Genomic DNA, 26,542 nt, shown 5'->3' with positions numbered 1-26,542 from the left:
TCTGTACCATACAGTTATACTTCCTAAATCTGCCCTTTGGTGTCTCCATAGAGATTCTGGGCACCTATTACTGATATTCAGTGAAACTGGCTCTTAAAATAGAATATTGTTCCGTGGACACCCCAGATTAGAGTATACAGTAGTTAATTCCAGGGCCATCTCAATCCTGGGGGTGATGATGGCTGGGCCCTCTGTACTATAACCTCTAGAATAACAGGCACTGGTACGGATGGACTCTATCAGTACATATGATGTGTGGATTTGCAGTTGTCTTCTGTTCTTTGTATGTACTTTGACTTGCGTATGTCGATGTGTCTTACACAGGTGTCCTTCATAAGGACCTGAAGCTGTTCCTGGAAACCAACATGCCAGCTGAGAGGCAGAAGGCTTTGCTTGGTGTGAATCACAGTAAGATCGGAGATGCCATCCAGGAGGAGCTGAATATTGCATGCCAGACGGGCGGTTTGGTGGCCAAGCTCATGAAAGGTGAGTTACCGGGCACATAGCTGGGATAGTGCCAGACTACTCTGGTTCTCGTGGTTTCTAGATGGGGTTGAGAAGGTCTGAAGCTCCGTGATACTGATGGTTGGTATGTTTTGTATTCTGAACCCCACATGACCTCAATTACCGTAGTTTTCTTTCTGTACAGGAATCTGGTTATACTATGGCAACCTGGAGAATGAAGTCACTGCTCAGTCAACCTCGAACGCAAATCCTGGTTCAGGCCACAGTTCCAGCGTAGCCAAAGTCCATGTCAATATGAACGAAAAGGACAACTTGATCAAACAGTCTATCCGTTGTCTGGACAAGTTGGACAAGGACATAAATACTTTATCCATAAAGCTGAGGTGAGGACATTTCCATAGGTGGTTGTAGTGATGGTGGACCACAGTCCCTGAAACCAACCTAATCTCATAACCAGACCACTGGTCAGCCATTTTACCATCCTTCCATTGCTTACCACAGCCAGTGTTGTCCTTCCTGCTGTCTATATAGAAGGTAGAGTAGTGATATCTCCATCCACAACACAGCTCCAGAAACCTTCCCGATGTTAACCAACCCAAGGTTTGCTGGGCAGCACATTTTACCCATTTTCACCCCTTTGGAATTCAGTACCTTGTAGTATCCTTGTGGGTGGCTGCACATGGCTATCTCAGGGGCAGATGTTTGAAGCAGTGATAAGGGAGGAGAAGTGAGCCAGAGGAGAAGAGGCAAACCGGTACAGTAGTGCTTGGACTATATAACAGTACTGTATTTCATTGGAGACCTCAGGCAGTGATTTTCAAAATCGACATCTAGTGGATGTACACTCCCTGGCAACACCATGCGCCACACTAGCCGGGTTGTGCGATGCTTCGCCACTCTGCGACACGCCAACCGCCATATGTAGGACAGATGAGCCTGGCTGCATCTGTATGCCAGTGTTCTCACACTGACCATGCCTGTAGGTTGGTGTATTCGCTCTGTTATCCCCCTGACTTCCTTCAGTGTTGGATGACCGACTCTAGAGCACACTCTACAAGGGCGGTGAGTGCTTCCCCTGCTGTGTTATCATGGGGCGTCTGTGGAGCAGATGTGCGGCCACGTGGGCCTTTTCCTCTGTTCACCTCTTCACCAAATTTAGCTAGTTTCTCTTTTTTTGCATCAAATGATGCTAATTTTGGATGGAAGGTTTGGTTAACCGGTTTACAGCTTTTGGCTGTCCCATGGTCCGGTATTTCCTTGTTTGAAGAAAGAGAAAACAGATTCTCTTATTTCATGTGGCCTACAGTACCTTGTGTTCCCCCCCTCCCCCTCCAGTTTTTGTTTAGCGGGTCTATTAACTATATTGGGCACCTTTTTGGTTTAGGGTGTTTTTGAAGTTGTACTAATGATCAGGGCCTGCAGAGGGTTGAAGCTACTTTTTTTTTTTAATTCAATCATTTTTTTATTGTTTCTTTAACATGCAGACATTTATACAGAATAGATAATATTACACGCTCAGATTTATAATATTTCATTGAAATATTTACCCAGTGGCACCAACTCTAGACAGAGACAGCTTTCATATAATTTAACCTTATCCTTAAGGGTTTGGTTAGTATTAATTTACTCATTCCCTTTGGTAAACTTGTGCATGGGTGATTATGTGATCTCTTTTATTTGTGGTGTGCATTGTGTTTAATAGGGACTTTATATGAGTCTTATTTGATTGTATTGACAACATATCTTGTGTTTGTGAACTAAGGATAAAGAAAAAATAAAATAAAATGTAAAGTGAATTTAAGCCGATTTATTATCTGTGTGATTTGTTAAAAATAGTGGAGAAAGAGAAAAAAAATAAAAATAAAATAAAAAAGTGTCTCTCTCTTGTGGCCTTATTCTGATCTGAGCTCAGTACAAATTTGTTCTTAAAATGGGCAAAACCATGTGCACTGCAGGTGGAGCAGATGTAACCTGTGCAAAGAGAATTACATTTGGGTGGGGTGTGCTGAAACTGAAATCTAAATTGCAGTGTAAAAATAATGCATCCAGTATTTACCCTGCACAGAAACAAAATAACTCACACAAACCTAACTCTCTCTATACATGTTACATCTGCCCCACCTGTAGTGAACATGGTTTTGCCCATTTTAAGAACAAATTTGTACTGAGCTCAGATCAGAATAAGGCCCTTAGTTCTAGTGAGTTTCTTGTGCATGGTTATTTCTAATGTTATACTTTATGTAAGTGAAAGCTGTGTAAGTTTACCATAGTCTCCTTAATTCTTCTAGGATTTACCGTTCCCTCTTGTCCTTCCCCTCTCTGTTCATATATCTCTTCGTTAGTCTCTAAAAGGAATTGATGCCACTTCAACAGGAGTAGACATGCAATAGGATCTAATCAAATCAAAAATATAAATCACACATAATACACTCATAATACATACATAGATACATAATAATAATAATAATAATAAAAAAACAATTTAATACAATTCTAATTAAATTAATAAATGAAATCTCCCCTAAGGCTTATCATCATACGTCTACATTTGTTTTCTTTAATGCAAATTTGTCTAGAACATTTGTATTCTTTTCTTTATTTTATTCACCATTTTCTATCAAATGGCTCCCACGTTATTAGTCTATCAACTTCAAGAAATATTTTAGAACAACAGATTCTATGGAGGTATGAATAGGAAAAAGGTGCTACCCGCCACAACATAAACAAAGGGGCACACCGTCCCCAATTACACAAGATGCAGAGCAAGTAATGAAGCACAACCCCGCCTCACTACCCGCTCTGCAACTGCAAAGATAAAAAGATCAGATTTAATGAAAAAGGAAACGGAGTGCCCCCTCTATAATTGTATGTTCTATTCCTACCTCTCAGTCTATATGGTTTCTTCTTATTTCCCCCATTTATTCAGAAGTCATCCCACTTATTCTAATTTAATGGGATTTTATTTCCAGAGTTTCATACTATCTAGTCTTATAACTCAGTGGTAGGAAGATCTAATCCAGTCATCGACCTTATTCCATCTGTCCCATTTCTTTTTTACATAACTCTGATATGAGCCTCTGCTCTTGTACATAACCCTCTCGTGTCCTGATACCTCGTTGACCAACGCCGTCCAATGATAGATATTTGGAGATTCAGGGGCCATCCATTTCCTGGCTATGAGAACTTTAGCCAGGGTTGTCAGACAGAGAACATATTGATAGACTGCTGAAGAGTGTGACTCTTCCAAATCTAACCCAAATATGCATAACCTGGCTGTCATTTTAGGTAGGGTTAATTCTGTAGATATTATATCTCTCCATACCTTCGACCAAAATGCATATATTGGTGGGCATATCCATAGCATGTGCCAAAAATCAGCTCCTTCCAGTCCACATTTAGCACAGGAGGAGTGCGGTTTTAATTTTTCCTTAGAAATATAGGGGTACGATAAACCCTGTGTGTAACATAAAAATGTATCTGCTGATACCGGGCACAAGGAGTAGTATATTTCGTAGAGCTCAATATTTGAGACCATTGTCCTATAGAAATATCCCCCAGATTTAATTCCCATTTGCTTTTAAGTGGGTCAAACAGCTGCAGATTAATACGATTATTAAGTTCACCATATATTCTAGATATTTGCCCACTAGATCTCAATGAATAAAGTGAGGTCTTTACTGGAGATTTTAAGTTAAGGTTGAAGTTACTCTTAATCCGTCCATTTGTATAATAAGTGCCGGTTCATTTGTTTCCCCTGAGCAACCCACCTGTAGCTCTCGTGCTCCCCCATATGAGATCTGAGAATGCCGTCCTCTTCTCTCACTCCTACAGAACGTGGTACGGGCAACACTTCCCAGAGCTTAAAGATATTGTGTCCGAAAACTACACGTACTGCTGTATGGTGAGGTTCTTCGGGAACCGCAAGGGGCTGTCTGAGGAGAGGCTGGGAGACATGGAGAAGATTGTCTTGGATCGTGCCAAGGCCCAGGCAATCCTGGACGCCTCTCGAGCGTCTTGTGGTATGTACATCTTCAGTGATGAGAGCTGTCTCTGCTTATACGGCATTGGCCTCTTACTGGCTGTTCCCCTTCTTGTCCAGGCATGGACCTAAGGCCCAATGACCTCCACAAAACTAAGAGCTTCGCCGGGCAAATCATGTCATGGTACAGGACGCGGAAGAGGGTGCAGGAAGATCTGCACTCACAGATGAGCCAAGGGGCCCCCTGCCTGACTGCACTCATTGGAGAAGTGGTATGTTCCTCCGCCCCCCGATGGGTGTGGATCGTATTGTCGACCCCACTTAGGTCAACAGTCATTAGGTCGACACTGTTGGGTCAACATGGGACAAAGTCAACATGGGTCTAGGTCGACAAGAGTTAGGTTGCAAGGTCGACATGGACGCAGTTGGAAGTTGACATGGACGCAGTTGGAAGTCAACCGCAGCCCCTCGCAACGCTCGCTTTGCTCACAATGCTTCAGGCAAGGTGCCTACTATTTTATTCTCCCACCACGCCCTAGTGGATGGCAGGGTATGAAATACCGCATGTCGGCTCAAAAAGCAGTAAAAAAACATGTCGGCCTAGAACCATGTCGACCTAGACTCTTGTCGACCTTCATCCATGTCCACCTAGACACCTGTCGACCTTGTTGCCTGTCGACCTAAGTGTGGTCGACAATACCACCGTTTCCCACCCCCGATCTACTGTATGTTGTAAATGGAGAGAATCTGTGATCTGCTGATTTGCTTTGTGCTTACATTGCTGGAGCGCCACCTTGTGGCCCCTCAGACATGATGTATCGGTAAATCTGTCAATCCTCTGAGACAGCTGCTGAGAGCCTTCCACTGCTGATCTGTGCCATCTGCGTGGCCCATCCAGGTGTACTTGTCCACTGATCACTGTCCTTCCATCCACAGATTGGTGCCCGTCTTATTTGTAATGCAGGAAGCTTGAGAGAACTCGCAAAGATGACGGCTGCTACCATCCAGATCTTCGGAGCAAGGAAGTCCCTCTTCAGGTACACTGGCTGGGTATTTGTAGTGATAGCAGGTGACTGGGTGCTGGTCTTCTACAAGTGGCATCTCCTGGCTATTTCATGAGTCGGAACAACCCTCTGCTAATTACCACCCTCCATTCAGGTCAGATGTCACTGCTGTGGCCATAGAGTGTGGTGCGGCAGCATGTGAGGCTATGGGGCATGTTCAGTTAGTGATTGGATAGTGAGAAATAGAGGTGTCCGGTTGTTAGGGAGAGATCAGTACAGTAATAGCGCAGTGATGGGGAGGCGTAGAAGGCAGGCCAATCATAGGACTGTAAAAGGTTGGGGGGGGGAGCAGGACAGAAATAGGCTAGTGGGGGGCATAATAGACTAATGACAGAGGTACCAGGACAATTATAGGGTAGTATGGGAAAATGGGGAGGCGTAGAGGGCAGGTCATTAATAGAGGGGGGGGGGGGGGGGGGGGGCAGGACTCGACTAGGCTATTAGGGGGGTTAATAGACTAGTGTGTGTGGTGGGCAGGATAGTAATAGAATGGTGAGGGGCAGGCCAGTAACCGGCTAGTGGGGGCAAAGCTGGCCTTAGGCATAGGCAAACTAGGCAATTGCCTAGGGGCACCAGCAGCTTCTGCTGATTAAACTGATACGCAGCATGCCTATATTCTGTGTGTGAGTGAGGCTGTATCTGCATATGCAATAGTGTATTAATGGAAATCACTGTAACATAGCATTCCGTATGCAGGTACAGCCACAGTCGCACACAGAATATAGGCATGCCGCATATCATTTTAATCATCGGAAGCTCCTTGTGTGTGCCAAACATTAGCAGAACTGGCCAGGAGCTGCATGGCTTATTGAGGCAAGATGTATGAGGAAACATCTGTATCCAAGCAGAGGTCACAGTGTTAGCGGCTGTGCGAGTGCTGTCTGCGGGTGGGTTGGTTGTGCAATACTGTTCGGCATATGTGTAAGGGGCATTATGTGTGTCATGTATAAATGCATTAATAATGTGCGACATATGTGTAACAGGCATTATGTGTGTCATGTGTATAAGGGCATTAATAATGTGCAACATATGTGTAACAGGCATTATGTGTGTCATGTATAAATGCATTAATAATGTGCAACATGTGTAACAGGCATTATGTGTGTCATGTATAAATGCATTAATAATGTGCAACATATGTGTAACAGGCATTATGCGTGTCATGTGTATAAGTGCATTAATAATGTGCAACATATGTGTAAGGGGCGTTATGTGTGTCATTATGTGTATGAAGGGCATTAATAAAGGTTGGCATAATGTGTAAGGGGCATTATGGACATTAATAATGTGGGTCATGTGTAAGGGGCATTACTGTGTGGTATTATCAGGGGTACCGAGAGAAAGGGGTAGGGGGTCCAAATTACTCAGGCCAAAGTCTGATGGAAGGGCCCAGTGGGGGCCCCGGGCCCCCTCCCCTTAAGTGACAGCAGCAGCTGCAGCTCTTCTCCTCTGCCCAGTACACACTGCTTTGTGCTGGGTTGCAGTGTGGCCATGGAGGGTGCTTAAAATACAATATTTTCTCAGGATTTTTTTCTAAGGGTATAATGTGAGGAGTAATGTACATAAGGTAAAGTGGTACTACAGTGTGATGTAACATGAATAAGGGACACCATCACATGATATAATGTGAATAAAGTGGCACTAATGTGTGGCACAATTTGAATTGGGGGTACTATTGTGTGGCCATGCCCCTTCCCAGCAAGAACACACCCCTGTTTGGGTCACGCACCTAATGTGTGCACTGTTTCTATTTAAATTATTGCGGGTAGGAGCACCAACATGATGACCGCTATGATGAGGGGTGCTGGGAAAGGGGAGCAGGGTCAGAGGCGGAACTAGTGGCGGTGCTAGGGGCACCGGCCAAAATCTAGCCTAGGGCATCATTTAGGCTAGTGCCGGATCTGAGTGGGGGAGCAGGACAGTAACAGGCTAGTGGGGGGCAGGTCAGTAATAGGCTAGTGGGGGGGGGGGTTAGGGCAGTAACAGGGTAATGGGGGGGGGCAGGGCAGTAACAGGGTAGTGGGGGGGGGGCTGGGCAGTAACAGGGTAGTGGGGGGGGGGGCAGGGCAGTAACAGGGTAGTGGGGGGGGGGCAGTAACAGGGTAGTGGGGGGGGCAGGGCAGTAACAGGGCAGTGGGGGGGCAGGGCAGTAACAGGGTAGTGGGGGAGCAGGGCAGTAACAGGCTAGTGGGGGAGCAGGTCAGTAACAGGCTAGTGGGGGGGGGGGGCAGGTCAGTATCAGGCTAGTGGGGGGGACAGGGTAGTAACAGGCTAGTGGGGGGGGCAGGGCAGTAACAGGCTAGTGAGGGGGGGCAGGGCAGTAACAGGCTAGTGAGGGGGGGGGCAGGGCAGTAACAGGCTAGTGGGGGGAGCAGGGCAGTAACAGGGTAGTGGGGGGAGCAGGGCAGTAACAGGGTAGTGGGGTGGAGCAGGGCAGTAACAGGGTAGTGGGGTGGAGCAGGGCAGTAACAGGGTAGTGGGGGGGCAGGGCAGTAACAGGGTAGTGGGGGGGGGGGCAGGGCAGTAACAGGGTAGTGGGGGGGCAGGTCAGTAACAGGCTAGTGGGGGGGGGGCAGGGCAGTAACAGGGTAGTGGGGGGGCAGGTCAGTAACAGGCTAGTGGGGGGGCAGGGCAGTAACAGGCTAGTGGGGGGGGGGGGCAGGGCAGTAACAGGCTAGTGAGGGGGGTGGGGCAGGGCAGTAACAGGCTAGTGGGGGGGCAGGGCAGTAACAGGCTAGTGGGGGGAGCAGGGCAGTAACAGGGTAGTGGGGGGAGCAGGGCAGTAACAGGGTAGTGGGGGGAGCAGGGCAGTAACAGGCTGGTGGGGGGAGCAGGGCAGTAACAGGCTAGTGGGGGGGGCAGGGCAGTAACAGGGTAGTGGGGGGGGGGCAGGGCAGTAACAGGCTAGTGGGGGGGGGGGGCAGGGCAGTAACAGGCTAGTGGGGGAGCAGAGAAAAGCTGGTGAATGGTAGGTGCCAGAGGTGGGGGATGTAGGTGTTGGAGGTGGGGGATGTAGGTGTTAAGGAGCTCACACAAAGGAATAGTCAATTCCTCAAATAATATATATATATATATATATATATATATATATATATATATATATATTTATTCCAATGTTCCCTCCCCACAGTGGCGGGGGGGGAAAGATGAACACTCTCCTTATGAACAATAAAGTCACTGATTCCGTGTAAAATCACAATAATCCATTTAATGTAACAGGTTAATTCCCATCTTGCTCCGACGTTTCGGTCCTTGGCCAGACCTTTATCAAGGAGCTTTAGCAATAAAACATCAGCGTTCAAATGAGGCAGCCGTGGCTGCTCCTGATTCCACCAGGGCTGTGGTTAAAGCCTCATTTGAACGCTGATGTCTCATCTCTAAAGCTCCTTGATAAAGGTCTGGGCAAGGACCGAAACGTCGGAGCAAGCTGGGAATTAACCTTTTACACGGAATCAGTGACTTTATTGTTCATAAGGAGAGTGTTCATCTTTCCCCCCCCCGCTACTGTGGGGAGGGAACATTGGAATATATTCGAGGATCATGTGATACATGTTTCCCTCTTTCTGAACACCCCTCAAGTTGTCTACTACATAGTGAGAGTGCGGTATTTCTCTGGTATATATATATATATATATATATATGTCAGGATGGGGAGCGGCGGCACTCAGATAGAAGAAACACACGGACAGGCGGTGTTTAGACCAACGTTTCAAAACCCAGCGGTTTTTTTTATCAAGGTATAGTGTGAGAACACTATACCTTGATAAAAAAACCCGCTGGGTTTTGAAACGTTGGTCTAAACACCGCCTGTCCGTGTGTTTCTTCTATCTGAGTGCCGCCGCTCCCCATCCTGACTATTGTATCTGAGAGGCCCCCGCTGGTCTCTCACGATTCGGAAGGCACCGGATCTATGGTACTTCTATATCAAGCAACTACCCTGCTGGGGCTCGTTGGAGTGCTAACCCCCTGTCCTGAGGACGGGCAAAGCAGCCCGAAACATGTCGGAATAAACCTGACTTTTTTCACTTGAAAAAAACCCCGAGTGACGCCTTATTGCCTAATCGTTTGTATATATATATATATATATATATATATATATATATATATACACTTACCCCCCCAGGATGAAGGAGTTCAGACCAGCACTCAGTAACGTAGTGAAGAAAAACAAAGGTTTATTCCAGGTACATCAGAAACAAACAGCAGCTGTTGTTTGTTTCTGATGTACCTGGAATAAACCTTTGTTTTTCTTCACTACGTTACTGAGTGCTGGTCTGAACTCCTTCATCCTGGGGGGGTAAGTGTATTTGCATTTCTCTTATGGACCTTGCACCTAACTGACTTTGCCTGTGGAGTGCCGCCCTGTTGCCCTATCTTCCTATATATATATATATATATATATATATATATATATATATATATATATATATATATATATATATATATATATATTGAAAAAGTGGAGCGCTATCACAAAAAATTATCAACCAGTTTGTTAAAATATTGGGTTCTTTTGTAGTTTCATGGCGGCAGCTTATGCTTCGTTTGAAGCTACGCTAATAGTGTAGCCCCACGGCTGCCTTGTGTCACTAATGGAGGACTGGGAGGGTTCGTGTGGTGCTCAGGAACCACTCTAAGACTCACAGAGGTAAGGTTACATCCTGCTGGTTTAATGATAGAAGGTTTCATAAGAAAACACAAATAAGGTAGCGTCCCTTTAAGAAACAAACTGGCGGGGGGCGTGGCCTGGCGCGCTTGCAGAGTGGACGTGTCTGCCCGGAGCTCCCGCTATACCTGGAGTTTTTTTACCCCACAGTGCCTTTTCTGCCCGCTCCGGACTCCCCTCTCACCTGCTACCCGTCACCCCTGTGCCCCTGCCGGCCTCGGTCCGAGGTTGCGGAGCCGGGCAGCACTTTTAAGTGCTGCTGCGGGTTGCGGCCTGGTCCGAGATCTGGAGCCGGGGCCTTGAGTTTGGAGCCGGGGACGGTGCGTCGCCACGGAGCTGGACGAGGGGGTCGCGGCTGCCAAGGTAGTTGCCCTCCTCTCCCCCCAGCCAGTCAGCGCCACTACCGGCCGCCCGTCGGCGTGAAGCTCTGACATCCCACCACCCGCTCGGTGCGCGTCTCGGCACCGGAGGCAGACGCAGGGAGCCAACACCCGCCGCAGCAAGCACAGATCCCCTGAGGTCGTCCCGGGTGGTGAGTTATCTCTACTGAGGTGGGGCTCCTGCTTGCTCTCACCCCAGCGCTGGCTGTGGCCGGACCCGGCCATCGCTGGGCCTTACTCGTGGCCGCCGCCATCTTCCCTGCGGACTCCCATCACAGCCTGTGGTCACTGGCAGCTGCGGCCCCCAAACCACTACCACCTACTAGAGCCCTCACTTGCCCACCGCACACCCTCCTCTGCCTGGCCTGCGGTGCACAGCCCCGCTCCATCCCTACTGTGCTCCGGGCCCCATGTCCCCACCCCGCTGGGTATAGAGGCGACTCTTTCCCCCCCCGGGGACACCAGCTGTCTGGGTGCCGCCTGGGTTATCCCCCCCACTGCTCCCCCTCCTCAGGTCTCCCACGCTAAAGCCTACCAGCGGGGCCTAATGTGATCGCCAACACTTCATGGCTGCCACTCCGTGACGACTATAATCTGCTCCCCTATGTGAACCTGCATCTACTGCATGAACCCCTGGAGTGCCTGATCCCCATTCTCTACCCACCGCTATAAAAAGTGCCTGTTTCCACCATGCCCCCAAAGAAGCCCAAGGAGGGGGCCCCTACCAAGATCAATATGCCTGCTGGGAAACCCTCACAGGCCCCTCTACTACAATCAAGCCCCCTGAAACAAGTGTTCGCCCCCCCGAGTGTAAAAGCAGAGTACAGTCCCCCCTCTGGGATAGCGGGCATAGAGGCTGAATCCAATGAACCGGTGACAGTGAAGTCCCTCTGCCAGGTCTTCTCGGCATTTCAGGCCGAGTTGGCCAAAGATCTTAAGATGGCCATCCGTGAGGTAAAAACTGAATTAGTCGCGATTGGCGACAGAACAGACCAATTAGAGAGGAAAATAGAGGAACTGGTCACATCTCACAATGTCTTGGTGTCATCGTATGACCGCCAGCAACTCGAGATGGAGCAGTTCAAATCCAAAATGGCCGATCTGGAGGACAGATCCAGGCGGAACAATATTAAGATCAGAGGCATCCCAGAGTCGGTGACCAACGCTGAGCTTGAAGGCTATGCCACAGCACTGTTCCGTCGACTCCTTCCCTCCGCTGACCCCAAAGATCTCCTAATTGATCGTATCCACTGTCTACCAAGACCCAAAGCGATCTCGGCCGACCTGCCTAAGGATACCCTCCTCCGGGTCCACTTCTTTACAGTAAAAGAGCGTCTACTGAAGGCAGCCCGCGATGCAAAAACAAAGGACACACTTGTTGGCCTCCAAGTGTCCCAAGACTTCTTCCCTGCAACCCTAGCTAGCAGGAGGGCGTTTGCCCCTATCACCCAGGCACTCCGCAATCATGAGATCCGGTACCGCTGGGGGTTCCCGGTGAAGTTGATCATCACCCATGAAGACACCACATATACTGTATCATCCCTAGATGCCGGAATGAAGCTTCTGCAAGAATGGGACATTTCCACCACTGTACCCCAGGGGCAACAGCGCCCACAACCCCTTCGCCCGGAATGGGCCGACACCTGATGTCCGTTGCTCATATACAGTCATTCCTACCTAATATCTGTTACCCATGCCATCAGACCTCCACCACCTCCCCACTGTGGGTCGAGGCTTTAGCGATAAGTATCAGTTTTTATCACCTACTACTGGTGCAGGCCTTTAGGCATTGGGTCCGCGCTGCTCACTGTTTGTAGCAGCACACTGTTAGCGTGTTTAAGGTTTCGGTTCTCTTCATAGATTATAGCTCCCCACTGGATGGGGTTCTCCTTTTCTCCTTTCGTAACCTTAGTTAGATGTATTTACTGTTATAACGTGTCTCTATGTTGCTTTTCCTCCTGGGTTCCTCAGACGGACTGTTATATATAATGTTCTGTTTAGTTAACAAGTCTTTACTGGAGGGGTGGCCTAGTCCCCTGTCCTCTTCCCGGAGATGCCAGGCCACCACCCCAACCTCTCTGTATACTACTGCATGAAAACTCCTCCTTTTTCCCCTGCAGTAGTCATGCGGGTCCTAGTGTATGGACCTTTCTGTTTTACCTTTCCCTATACCTCTCCTATCTTTACTCTGTACTCCCCCCCCCCTCTCCACCTTCCCCCCATAGACTGCATACCTTCCATCTTACCCCCTCTCTCGCTTACCCTTTCATGGATGCATTTAGAACTCCCTGCATTTTATAATGCCCCGCCATGCCTAAGTTGATTTCCTTAAATGTTAAAGGTCTGAACTCTCCCCATAAGCGCAGGATGGCCTTGACATATTTCCACAAACAGAAGGCGGACATAGTGGCCATCCAAGAGACGCATTTTGCCTCGCCTCATCCCCCCACATTTAGGGACTCCAACTACCCGACCGCCTTTTACGCCAATGGTCCTTTTAAACGCAATGGTGTTGCCATTCTCTTTAACCGACAAACCCCCTTCATATTTCACTCCCAGACCGCTGACAAAAATGGCAGGTATTTGATCATAACTGGCCTATTAGAGGACAGGCTGACTACGATCGTCTCTGTCTACGCCCCCAACACAAATCAAGTGGCCTTCCTCCGCAAGCTCTTTACTCTCGTACAAAAAATCACAAAAGGCTCTCTGATACTATTGGGAGACGTTAACCTGGCACTTGACCCCCGACTGGATAAATCCCTCCTTCCCTCCAGCCATCAATCCCACTCAGACAACCAATCGTTAGCCCTTCGTAACCTACTTTTAGAATTCGACTTGTATGACACTTGGAGAACAACGTACCCCACAGGGCGGGAATATACCTTCCACTCCCAAGTTCACAACACTTACTCGAGAATTGACTATATTCTCTGTGATAAGTGGTCCCTCCAACACTCTGCAGGAGTTGATATCCTCCCCATAACGTGGTCGGACCATGCCCCCGTGGTGTGGCATTGGAACTTTCTGTCCTCTAGAATTCCCCCTAGGTCTTGGCGTTTGTTTCCCCACCTACTAACAGACCCTTCAGCCAAAAGTACCATTCTAAAAACAATAGAATCATATACGTATGTCCAACAATAAAGCGACAGACACCTCGGTGACCAATCACTGGTGCGCTTTCAAAGCGGTTACCAGAGGGGCTGCTATCCAGGCTGGAGCAACTCTGAAGCGTAAGGCCATCGCAACCCAAAAAGCCTTAGAGTCCAAACTACTTGACCTTGACACTAGAAATAAGTCGGCCCCCTCTAACTCCCTAAAGGCGGAGCTGGCCTCAGTACGAAGTCACCTCCAGAAAATGCTCCTTGCCCGCACTCAATCGGCTTTAAATAGAATAAGGCACAGGTTCTATCTAGCTAGCAACAGGTTGGGCAGAATGTTAGCCCGGAAACTGCGTGTCCAACATGCTAGAAACCGAAAAAAATATATCACCTCCCCTAACAAAGAGAAAATCCAAAATCCTAAAGACATTGCTAACCAGTTCGCTGACTACTACTCCAAACTATAAAATCTCTCCATGGACACTTCCACACCACAGCCCACCTCCACCTCTATCCATAGTTTCCTAGAAAACCTACACTTCCCTTCACTTTCCCAGGAACAACTTGACCTTTTAAATACCCCATGGTCCCAGCTGGAGGTCCAGTCGGTCATAAAGTCACTCCCACGCAACAAAGCACCTGGACCAGATGGGTTCATTACAGACTTTTACAAGTCCTTTAGTGACGTGCTCTCCCCCTACCTCACAGACCTGTTCAACGAAATCTCCTCGGTAGGGCACACCCCCCCAGAACTGTTAGAGGCCAGAATTGTTACCATCCCGAAACCAGGTAAGAACCCAGCCTTGTGCCAAAACTACCGTCCAATAGCCCTGTTGAATAGTGACATCAAAATCTTTGCCAAATTAATAGCATCCCGAATTAATCCCTACTTACCCTCGCTGGTACACCCGGACCAGACGGGGTTTGTCCCAGGACGTCAAGCCCCGGACAATACACGGAGAGTATTTAACTTAATAGATTCATTGTCTGCAGATCAAGATCTTCTCCTCATCTCACTCGATGCCGAAAAGGCATTCGACCGACCAACTGGCAATACATGCGGGAAGTTCTATCTTGCTTTGGTTTTAAGGATCGGATATTGACATCAATCATGTCATTATATAGCTCCCCCTCGGCCCGGGTGTTCAGTAATGGCTTCCTCTCCTCCCCCTTTTATATCACCAATGGCACAAGACAGGGATGCCCACTCTCACCCCTAATATTCGTCCTTTCCATTGAACCATTAGCTATGTCCATCCGTAACAACCCCAACATACCTGGTCTTCGAGTGGGCCCCACCAACCATAAACTAAGCCTCTTTGCGGACGACGTGCTACTATTTGTGACAGACCCTATTCATACACTCCCACACATCCACGAGACATTAGACTCTTATAGCGCTGCATCCTACTACAAGCTCAATACATCCAAGACTGACGCATTACCGATTAACCTTACAGACCACCTTCCCTTACTGAAAACCACATATACCTACAATTGGCAGGCCACCTCTATAAAATATTTAGGCATCCACATCCCTTCTAACATGACATCTGTATTTGATGCTAACCTCGCCCCCCTTCTAACCTCCCTTGCATCACTAACCAGATCATGGTCGGCATACGAAATTTCATGGATGGGTAGGATGGCAGCATTTAAGATGTCGCTCCTGCCCAAACTAATGTACCTGTTTCGCACCATCCCCTATATTTTCCCTAAGAAGTCCATGCAACAAGCTACCTCTATTCTGACGAAGTACATTTGGTCATCTAAAACCCCCGCTATTGCCCGCTCCAAAATGTCAATTCCAAGGGCATTCGGAGGACTGGACCTCCCAGACTTGTTTCAATACCAAACAGCCTGTCCCCTTGCCCCATCTTAACATTATTTTGAAAGCCCCTCACCTAGGACCTGGGTGGATATTGAACAATATCACTCCCCTAATATTCCTCTCTGTGACCTCCTTAAGATTCCTAAACACATCAGACCCCCATTACCCTCCCTTCTTCCAATGACTTCCGCTACTTTATATGCATGGGACCAATTACTTACCTCCCTACGCGCCTCATCTTCCCTTATCAATACTCTCCCTATTACTACCGTGTCTAGGCTAATTCCCAACCTCAACCTGTCCCTCTGGAAACATAGTGGGATCACTTCCCTGGGGGATGTAGTAGACGCTAACAAAATCCTCTCCTTCTCTTTCCTCCAGGAAACATACTCTCTTCCTCCTCACGAGTACCTCCACTATCTGCAGGTAGCACACTGGTATAACTCTCACTTCTCCAAACGCTTTCAACCCTACTCTCCCAAACCCTCCTCGCCCCACTCAAAGTGGGCTCCCTGGTTCACTTACACAACTGTGAGGGAGGGCTCTAGATTCTTTCCCCCAATCGTGCCTGGTCAATCAGCTACCCTTAGTCTGAACGAACCCCCTGATTCAGACCCTCCCTCCCCCCAAGTCCCTATTTAGGGCTGTTAACCCTTGGTTTACGGTATAATTGATTTTGTGTTGATATACCTCTGTACAGCTCGCTCTGTGTAGCGACATACTGTGTTTGTTATGTCTAAAATACCCCCCCCCCCCTCTTCATTTCTGTACCCCATATAAAAACTTGTGTTAATAAAAATTTATTGATGGAAAAAAAAAAGAAACAAACTGGCAAAGCAATAGTGCTCTAATACCTCTTAGAGCCGAAGATAAACTGAGAGTCTTATAACTGAAGACCACGCCCCTGGGCGTATAGTTAGGGAGGAGTCTCTGGGAAGTAGGTGGAGAGATGCTGGTAGAGACAGTACTTGTGGCAGGACGGACAGGTTACTGTAAGGAAGTTGAGATGACGGTAGGACTGAAGACTAAACGGAAGAAACAAAGGGGCAGATGTATGAAGGGTCGTTATGGGGGAGAAGGGGTATCAGCGCACGTTATGTGCACTGATACCGCTTCTCCCCCATGTATGATGGAGCCAGCGTGCGGTACAGGACATATCGGCGCTGCTATCTAAATGATAGCAGGCCGAATTTATGAACGGTCAGCATCGCTGACTGTTCCGCACGCTGCCGTTTTTGGCTTCGCCAGCATCAGGCTGGCGAAGCCCTATCTAAACAGCAGGGACAGCGCTGTCCCTGCTGTCAGCTGCGCTGGGGATCTCGCGTGAGTAGCGAGATCCCGCGCATGCCCAGTGCAGCCGGCCGGGGGACAGGAGACAGCGCATCAGTGTAAACTAATGAGCTATCTCCAGGAGGGGACATCGCCGGAGGGGGGAGTTGGCGCTCTCCTGCTTCGGCAGACAAGATGTTAATACGTCTTGTCGGTCTCCCCTCCTCGCTAATGAGGCGAAGCAGGAAGTATTATAGCGGCGCGATAAGCGCTGCTATGATACATCTGCCCCTAATTGAGATGAAGTGTGACTGAGGTGATGGCTGCAAAGAGTGGATGAGGATGGTACAGGGGCCCGATTGACCCAGCTGGCGGAGTGGTGGCGGACCACTGTGAGGTACTGGCGACACTCAGCAGGTGGATAGGCTGGGCCCGGGAACGCTGACAGGTCTGGACTGGAGAGGCTGTGATTGGATAAGAAGATTCCAGGATCGACAAGGACTAACAGGCAAGGGAGCAGGAATGAGCCAGGAGTCTTCAGCTGTGGCTAGCTAGACACTGGTTTGCTCTAGATAGCCTCCCTAAATCCCTAGGGAGCAACTGTGTGAGGATCCCGGGGTCATGCAGCTGCACCGAGCGACTTATGCTTCCCGCATGGGCCCCAATTCCCTCCCGAGTACCAAAGATCGCACAGAAAGACCACAATAGCAAGGTACAACGGCACCTTTATTACATAAAGACTAAATCAAACATGTAAACCGTAACCACACTATGTACATATATATATATATACAGGAAGCATTAACATAGAACACCGTTATGGATAGACCAATATGACTAGAACCACACTATGTACATATATATACAGGAAGCATTAACATAGAACACAGTTATGGATAGACCAATATGACTAGAACCACACTATGTACATATATATACAGGTAGCATTAACATAGAACACAGTTATGGATAGACCAATATGACTAGAACCACACTATGTACATATATATATATACAGGAAGCATTAACATAGAACACCGTTATGGATAGACCAATATGACTAGAACCACACTATGTACATATATATATACAGGAAGCATTAACATAGAACACAGTTATGGATAGACCAATATGACTAGAACCACACTATGTACATATATATACAGGTAGCATTAACATAGAACACAGTTATGGATAGACCAATATGACTAGAACCACACTATGTACATATATATATATATATATATATATATATATATATATATATATATATATATATATATATATATATATATATATATACAGGAAGCATTAACATAGAACACAGTTATGGATAGACCAATATGACTAGAACCACACAAAGCAAGAACCCCTGCCCCTATACCGGGAATATCCACCTCAGGGAATACTTGCGTCTACTGGATGTTGGTCGCTGGGAGGGAGATGATGATGATGATGATGATAATGATGTCGTCCTGCTGATCTCGGCCTGCGCCAATCACTACTCCTGGGAGTAGGGCACCCTGGAAAAGTCACCCAGCTCCAGCTGGCACACTTAAGCCAGGCACCTGTGATTGCTCTTGTGGGGGCAATAGCTTTGGCTGCGTTCCCATCTACCAGCACCAGGCGGACAGGCTTGGTGCCTGGCAGCCGCCTGTCCTCTGCAGTTTCTCAAACTCAACCAACTCCCAAAACCTTGTGCGAGACCTCTTGAAAACTGCCGAAACTCCCAGGATGCTCTTCTCACCTGGTGACCTCGCAGAGTGCCCTGATTGGTAGGATTTCAATCCTGCTCTTAGAACGTGTCTCAGAGCCATATGGAGACCCCCTGTGGCTTTGGAGACAGGTAGTCTGCAAGGATCCCTGTATAGTGTGGCGAGTGCAGTGAGCCACCGAGCCCGAAGCGTGGCGAGCGGACGCGGATTACATGTAAGGTCATCCGCATCCCCTCGCGCTCGCCACACGAGAAGATACATAACGCGTCCCACATTGCATTGCCACGGGGAGGGCAAGCTCCATTCCACGGGGCGCACAGATGTCTCGTGCGCACGCACCCCTGGCGGGAGCCGGCTGCTTGCGGGGGCTGGCGACAGAATCGCCAGCCCCACATATATATATACCTGCTCTGTATACTATATATATATATATTAGATATGATAGATATTTTTACAGGACTCTAATAGGCTATTGGGGGAGGGGGGTTAATAGATTAGTGTATGGGGGGGGGGACAGTAATGGAATGGTAAGGGGCAGGGCAGTAACAAGCTAGTGGGGAGCAGAGCAGTAACTGGTTAGTAAGGAGGCAGGTCTGTAACAGGCTAGTGAGGAGGCAGGTCAGTAGGTCAGTAATCGGCCAGCTAGGGGAGAAGGCAGGTCTGTAACAGGCTAGTGAGGGGACAGGTCCGTAACAGGCTAGTGAGGGGGCAGGTCCGTAACAGGCTAGTGAGGAGGCAGGTCCGTAACAGGCTAGTGAGGGGGCAGGTCCGTAACAGGCTAGTGAGGGGGCAGGTCCGTAACAGGCTAGTGAGGGGGCAGGTCCGTAACAGGCTAGTGAGGGGGCAGGTCCGTAACAGGCTAGTGAGGGGGCAGGTCCGTAACAGGCTAGTGAGGGGGCAGGTACGTAACAGGCTAGTGAGGGGGCAGGTCAGTAATCGGCCAGCTAGGGGAAGGGGCAGGTCAGTAATCGGCCAGCTAGGGGAGGGGGCAGGTCAGTAATCGGCCAGCTAGGGGAGGGGGCAGGTCAGTAATCGGCCAGCTAGGGGAGGAGGCAGGTCAGTAATCGGCCAGCTAGGGGAGGAGGCAGGTCAGTAATCGGCCAGCTAGGGGAGGAGGCAGGTCAGTAATCGGCCAGCTAGGGGAGGAGGCAGGTCAGTAATCGGCCAGCTAGGGGAGGGGGCAGGTCAGTAATCGGCCAGCTAGGGGAGGGGGCAGGTCAGTGGTAGGCCAGCTAGGGGAGGGGGCAGGTCAGTGATAGGCCAGCTAGGGGAGGGGGCAGGTCAGTGATAGGCCAGCTAGGGGAGGGGGCAGGTTTAGTAATCAGCCAGCTAGGGGAGGGGGCAGGTCAGTGATAGGCCAGCTAGGGGAGGGGGCAGTTCAGTAATCAGCCAGCTAGGCTAGGGGGAAGGTCAGTGATAGGCCAGCTAGGGGAGGGGGCAGGTCAGTGATAGGCCAGCTAGGGGAGGGGGCAGGTCAGTGATAGGCCAGCTAGGGGAGGGGGCAGGTCAGTGATAGGCCAGCTAGGGGAGGGGGCAGGTCAGTGATAGGCCAGCTAGGGGAGGGGGCAGGTCAGTGATAGGCCAGCTAGGGGAGGGGGCAGGTCAGTGATAGGCCAGCTAGGGGAGGGGGCAGGTCAGTGATAGGCCAGCTAGGGGAGGGGGCAGGTCAGTAATAGGCCAGCTAGGGGAGGGGGCAGGTCAGTAATAGGCCAGCTAGGGGAGGGGGCAGGTCAGTAATAGGCCAGCTAGGGGAGGGGGCAGGTCAGTAATCGGCTAGTGAGGTGGAGAATCAGAGAAGGTTTAGTGAGGGGCAGGTACTAGAGGGGAGAGGGGTAAATTCAGTGAGCATCAGGCTATTGCTATAACAGGTAAGTGTTACTCGGGGTAATTATTGCAGCACTCAGTGGGGTGAGAGGGTGAGTTATCCGTCAGATCACCCTTATCTTATGTATCGCCCATAGTGAATAATCTCTGTGGCCGATATCACAGGTCTCTAATTACAGTCTCGGTAATTACTTCACAGTGACGAGAAGGCCGAAGGAAAGAAGACGCACAAGGGCCTGATCTTCCACTCGCCTCTTCTGGAAGGGGCACCTGCAAAGTACGAGCTCCAGCTCTCCCGCTTCCTGGCCACGCAGTGCATGCTGGCTGCCCGGATGGACTTCTTCTCAGGTGAGCGTCCCGGGGCCAGTTGCTAGTTTGGGCCGCGGCACCTTGGACTAAATGAAACTCGAGATGGGTAGCTTTGTAGCAACGTTTCAACGTGTCACATAGGCAAATCATCACACCCATTTCCAGATTGGCGGGTCCTGGAGAGATGACATCATAGCATAGCCCAAATATAATAATTTGTCAAATAATACACCAATTACCACAAAATAGCAATATGTATACATATATACAGTAATACAAACATAACATGTAGACGGGGACTAATACATTATATCAATACAATGTTACATATAGGCTGTCCATAGTAAACCTGCTCCCCATGGGAGTTGGGATGCACAGTGTGGGGGATGGGAGGTGGGATGCACAGCATGGTGGATGAGAGTTGGGGTGCACAGTATGGGGTGTTGGAGGCACAGTAGGTGAGATAAGGGATGGAATACACAGTGTGGGGGATGGGGTGCACAGTATGGGGTGTTGGAGGCACAGTAGGTGAGATAAGGGATGGGATGCGCAGTGTGGGGGATGTGTTCAGGTACACAGTACGGGACGTTGGAGGCACAGTAGGTGAGATAAGGGATGGAATACACAGTGTGGGGGATGGGGTGCACAGTACGGGGCGTTGGAGGCACAGTAGGTGAGATAAGGGATGGAATACACAGTATGGGGGATGGGGTGCACAGTACGGGGCGTTGGAGGCACAGTAGGTGAGATAAGGGATGGAATACACAGTGTGGGTGATGGGGTGCACAGTACGGGGCGTTGGAGGCACAGTAGGTGAGATAAGGGATGGAATACACAGTGTGGGGGATGGGGTGCACAGTACGGGGTGTTGGAGGCACAGTAGGTGAGATAAGGGATGGGATGCACAGTGTGGGGGATGTGTTCAGGTGCACAGTACGGGACGTTGGAGGCACAGTAGGTGAGATAAGGGATGGAATACACAGTGTGGGGGATGGGGTGCACAGTACGGGGCGTTGGAGGCACAGTAGGTGAGATAAGGGATGGAATACACAGTATGGGGGATGGGGTGCACAGTACGGGGCGTTGGAGGCACAGTAGGTGAGATAAGGGATGGAATACACAGTGTGGGGGATGGGGTGCACAGTACAGGGTGTTGGAGGCACAGTAGGTGAGATAAGGGATGGGATGCACAGTGTGGGGGATGTGTTCAGGTGCACAGTACGGGACGTTGGAGGCACAGTAGGTGAGATAAGGGATGGAATACACAGTGTGGGGGGTGGGGTGCACAGTACGGGGCGTTGGAGGCACAGTAGTTGAGATAAGGGATGGAATACACAGTGTGGGGGATGTGTTCAGGTGCACAGTACGGGACGTTGGAGGCACAGTAGGTGAGATAAGGGATGGGATGCACAGTGTGGGGGATGGGGTGCACAGTACGGGGCGTTGGAGGCACAGTAGGTGAGATAAGGGATGGAATACACAATGTGGGGGATGGGGTGCACAGTACGGGGCGTTGGAGGCACAGTAGGTGAGATAAGGGATGCAATACACAGTATGGGGGATGGGGTGCACAGTACGGGGCGTTGGAGGCACAGTAGGTGAGATAAGGAATGGGATACACAGTGTGGGGGGTGTGTTCAGGTGCACAGTACGGGGCGTTGGAGGCACAGTAGGTGAGATAAGGGATGGGATACACAGCGTGGGGGATGGAGTGCACAGTACGGGGCGTTGGAGGCACAGTAGGTGAGATAAGAGATGGAATACACAGTGTGGGGGGTGGGGTGCACCGTACGGGGCGTTGGAGGCACAGTAGGTGAGATAAGGGATGGAATACACAGTGTGGGGGGATGGGGTGCACCGTATGGGGCGTTGGAGGCACAGTAGGTGAGATAAGGGATGGAATACACAGTATGGGGGATGGGGTGCACAGTACGGGGCATTGGAGGCACAGTAGGTGAGATAAGGGATGGAATACACAGTATGGGGGATGGGGTGCACAGTACGGGGCATTGGAGGCACAGTAGGTGAGATAAGGGATGGAATACACAGTGTGGGGGATGTGTTCAGGTGCACAGTACGGGGCGTTGGAGGCACAGTAGGTGAGATAAGGGATGGGATACACAGTGTGGGGGTTGGGGTGCACAGTACGGGGCGTTGGAGGCACAGTAGGTGAGATAAGGGATGGAATACACAGTGTGGGGGATGGGGTGCACAGTACGGGGCGTTGGAGGCACAGTAGGTGAGATAAGGGATGGAATACACAGTATGGGGGATGGGGTGCACAGTACGGGGCGTTGGAGGCACAGTAGGTGAGATAAGGGATGGAATACACAGTGTGGGGGATGGGGTGCACAGTACAGGGTGTTGGAGGCACAGTAGGTGAGATAAGGGATGGGATGCACAGTGTGGGGGATGTGTTCAGGTGCACAGTACGGGACGTTGGAGGCACAGTAGGTGAGATAAGGGATGGAATACACAGTGTGGGGGGTGGGGTGCACAGTACGGGGCGTTGGAGGCACAGTAGGTGAGATAAGGGATGGAATACACAGTGTGGGGGATGTGTTCAGGTGCACAGTACGGGACGTTGGAGGCACAGTAGGTGAGATAAGGGATGGGATGCACAGTGTGGGGGATGGGGTGCACAGTACGGGGCGTTGGAGGCACAGTAGGTGAGATAAGGGATGGAATACACAATGTGGGGGATGGGGTGCACAGTACGGGGCGTTGGAGGCACAGTAGGTGAGATAAGGGATGCAATACACAGTATGGGGGATGGGGTGCACAGTACGGGGCGTTGGAGGCACAGTAGGTGAGATAAGGAATGGGATACACAGTGTGGGGGGGGTGTTCAGGTGCACAGTACGGGGCGTTGGAGGCACAGTAGGTGAGATAAGGGATGGGATACACAGCGTGGGGGATGGAGTGCACAGTACAGGGCGTTGGAGGCACAGTAGGTGAGATAAGGGATGGAATACACAGTGTGGGGGGATGGGGTGCACCGTATGGGGCGTTGGAGGCACAGTAGGTGAGATAAGGGATGGAATACACAGTATGGGGGATGGGGTGCACAGTACGGGGCATTGGAGGCACAGTAGGTGAGATAAGGGATGGGATACACAGTGTGGGGGATGGGGTGCACAGTACGGGGCGTTGGAGGCACAGTAGGTGAGATAAGGGATGGGATACACAGTGTGGGGGATGTGTTCAGGTGCACAGTACGGGGCATTGGAGGCACAGTAGGTGAGATAAGGGATGGAATACACAGTGTGGGGGTTGGGGTGCACAGTACGGGGCGTTGGAGGCACAGTAGGTGAGATAAGGGATGGAATACACAGCGTGGGGGTTGGGGTGCACCGTACGGGGCGTTGGAGGCACAGTAGGTGAGATAAGGGATGGGATACACAGTGTGGGGGATGGGGTGCACCGTACGGGGCGTTGGAGGCACAGTAGGTGAGATAAGGGATGGAATACACAGTGTGGGGGATGTGTTCAGGTGCACAGTACGGGGCGTTGGAGGCACAGTAGGTGAGATAAGGGATGGGATACACAGTGTGGGGGTTGGGGTGCACAGTACGGGGCGTTGGAGGCACAGTAGGTGAGATAAGGGATGGAATACACAGTGTGGGGGATGGGGTGCACAGTACGGGCGTTGGAGGCACAGTAGGTGAGATAAGGGATGGAATACACAGTGTGGGGGATGTGTTCAGGTGCACAGTACGGGGCGTTGGAGGCACAATAGGTGAGATAAGGGATGGGATGCACAGTGTGGGGGATGTGTTCAGGTGCACAGTGTGCGGAATAGGGTGGTGTAGCGCACAATGGAGGATGGGGTGCAATAGGCTGAAGTTCTGCCTACAGTGCCACTAAACCTTGTACCGGCCCTGGGTATAAGACATAACCTGATATACCTGTATACAAGCCTATATAAAGTAATGCACAGGGAATACAGTGCATGTCCGTGTAGTGAGCGCAGATAGTACTGTACTAATAGTACTACTACTACTACAGGTTGAGTATCTCGGGACCACGAGATCCGAAATAAGGGATTTTCCTCTACCTCCCCCATGGCAGCCATTACCTGTGGGTTCTTTCCCTGATTGGGTAGCATTTGGAAAGGAAAAAGACGCCTCCTCCATAAAAGGCTCCTCCTCCTTCCCTCTTGTGTCTTTTTTCTTCTCCCTTCGGGTAGCAAGTAGATGGTGGCTTACCCCTGTGAAGACTGGTCTGATCCCCGCCGCCGTCCTGGGCGTGATGGTGGGGATGGATTGCTGGGTAACCCCCGGTAAATAGCCTCTGTGAGCCGCATGCTGTCCCCAGGTGTGGGAGGCTACAGGCGGTGGCGTCCTAGGTGGTCAGCGGGAGAGGCCATCTGTCCGGGTGAATCAGCTTGTGAAGCCGGGTGGACGTCTACACTCGCGGCAGGATGGCTTGGCAGACACGTGCAGCCGCGAGTGAGGTATGCAGGAGTCGCGCGGGAAGCGTGCGTGGCTCAGAATGATGACGCGGTCTGCGTCAGTGGGGATGCGGCCAGCAGAGAGGGTGTACGCGGCACAGGAGACAGCCAGCAATGATGACGCGGCCGGCCACGATTGGAGGAAGTGGCCGGCACTCCTACATGACGCGGTGGAGACGCTGCACACACACTATACCACCAACGAGTAAAGGAGATAACCGCAGAGCTCCCGTTACCATTGGCAATATCTGCACAGCAGAGTATACAAAGCAGTGGGCAGTTTTCTCTTTCAATGGTCCTGGTGACACAGCTTCACATTGGGATGTAGGAGGGTCCGCAGGAGCCAGGCACCTATCCTAAAGCTTTTGGAGGGTAGGCTGCATCCCAGACTCCTCAGTTCGTGTTAGGTGCCCACTGGAGTGGGTGCTATTCTAAAGGGCTGCCGGAGCAGCCGAAGGAGTAGAGTTAGTTAGGGTTTTTATTATTTTATTAATTTTACACTAGCTAGGTAGGCACAGTGTGAGGATTCTCATTAGTGAATCCTCACACTGCTAGCGCAGCAGGAGCTGACAGAAGCGCGTCCTGTCAGCTCACTGTGCACAGGGGAGATGCTGTCTGGCCTCCCTGTGCAGCGCTTACAGCTTCTTTTAAGAAGCTGCCTGGGCTCCGGAGCGCTCTGAAACCGGCTTCACGCTAGGTGGGGATCATGGGGGACAGGCGCTCTGTGATGGCGGCGGCTATTTTCTGCGGAGCTTACACACTGAGCTCCTATATGAGAGGACAGCAGTGTGTTACAGGCATGTTCCGAGTGGTCCCCAGCTGAGGGGGAGATACTGGAACTAGGAGATCCTACAATGGGAGCGGCTGTCTGGGGGTAGTTGGCGCCAAAAGTCACAGACCCCGCAGCAGCAGGGACTTGGTCCCTTCCCTCACTCTGTTTTGGCGCCATTCAGAACGCTTGCAGCGGAGCTGAGCTGGCTTACAGATCCTGACAGATCCTGACAGAGTGATTGTATTTCCTGGGCATCGCTTTTCCCATTCTGAAGACTACAGAAAGCTAAGTGAACTGAATATATTGGTTCTGTATATAATGTATGTACATTTAATGCTGTGACTGTGTTATTTGAGAACATCAGGTCTGAGCAACAGTCTGTGGTTTTGGGGGAGGGAGCCTATAATGCATTGAGCGCTTGCAGTGATTATACACTGAAATTTGTCCCTGAGCAGATAAGGGGGGCTTATGTATTTCTTGCGCTGCTGTGAAACCCATGGGGAGTGAACCCCAGAGGGTAGTGCTATCGGAGCTTGCGTGGGCTAAGTCCCTGGGCAGGTCTGAAAATGCTTTGGTGCATTACTGGACAGGCAGAGTGATGGCTGGTAACTTCCCCTAGACCATTGCCATTCTCTCAGCAGTCCTCTAGCTCTTTGCCTCGGACCCAGACAGATCCTGACTTATTACAGGTCATGCAGGATACTGCTATGGGAA

At 50.2% G+C, this 26,542-nt stretch overlaps 1 protein-coding gene across 2 annotated transcripts in view; it reads left to right on the top strand.

The window, feature by feature from the left end:
* The window catches only part of LOC146061037 (uncharacterized), a 139,926-nt gene that overhangs the window by 40,168 nt on the left and 73,216 nt on the right, over positions 1 to 26,542 (top strand). For both annotated transcript variants that reach the window (XM_083174441.1, XM_083174448.1), the window contains exons 4-9: positions 325 to 486; positions 650 to 848; positions 4,297 to 4,484; positions 4,565 to 4,716; positions 5,381 to 5,481; positions 20,494 to 20,642. In XM_083174441.1, the coding sequence (XP_083030567.1) occupies positions 325 to 486; positions 650 to 848; positions 4,297 to 4,484; positions 4,565 to 4,716; positions 5,381 to 5,481; positions 20,494 to 20,642 (951 nt within the window). The remainder of the gene's footprint in view (positions 1 to 324; positions 487 to 649; positions 849 to 4,296; positions 4,485 to 4,564; positions 4,717 to 5,380; positions 5,482 to 20,493; positions 20,643 to 26,542) is intronic.

This window comes from Crinia signifera, chromosome 1 (genome assembly GCF_055691185.1).
Source record: "Crinia signifera chromosome 1, ASM5569118v1, whole genome shotgun sequence".
Classification (NCBI taxonomy): Eukaryota; Metazoa; Chordata; class Amphibia; order Anura; family Myobatrachidae; genus Crinia; species Crinia signifera.
The sequence above is the reverse complement of the archived record's forward strand: the minus strand, read 5'-3'. Positions and strand labels throughout refer to the sequence as shown.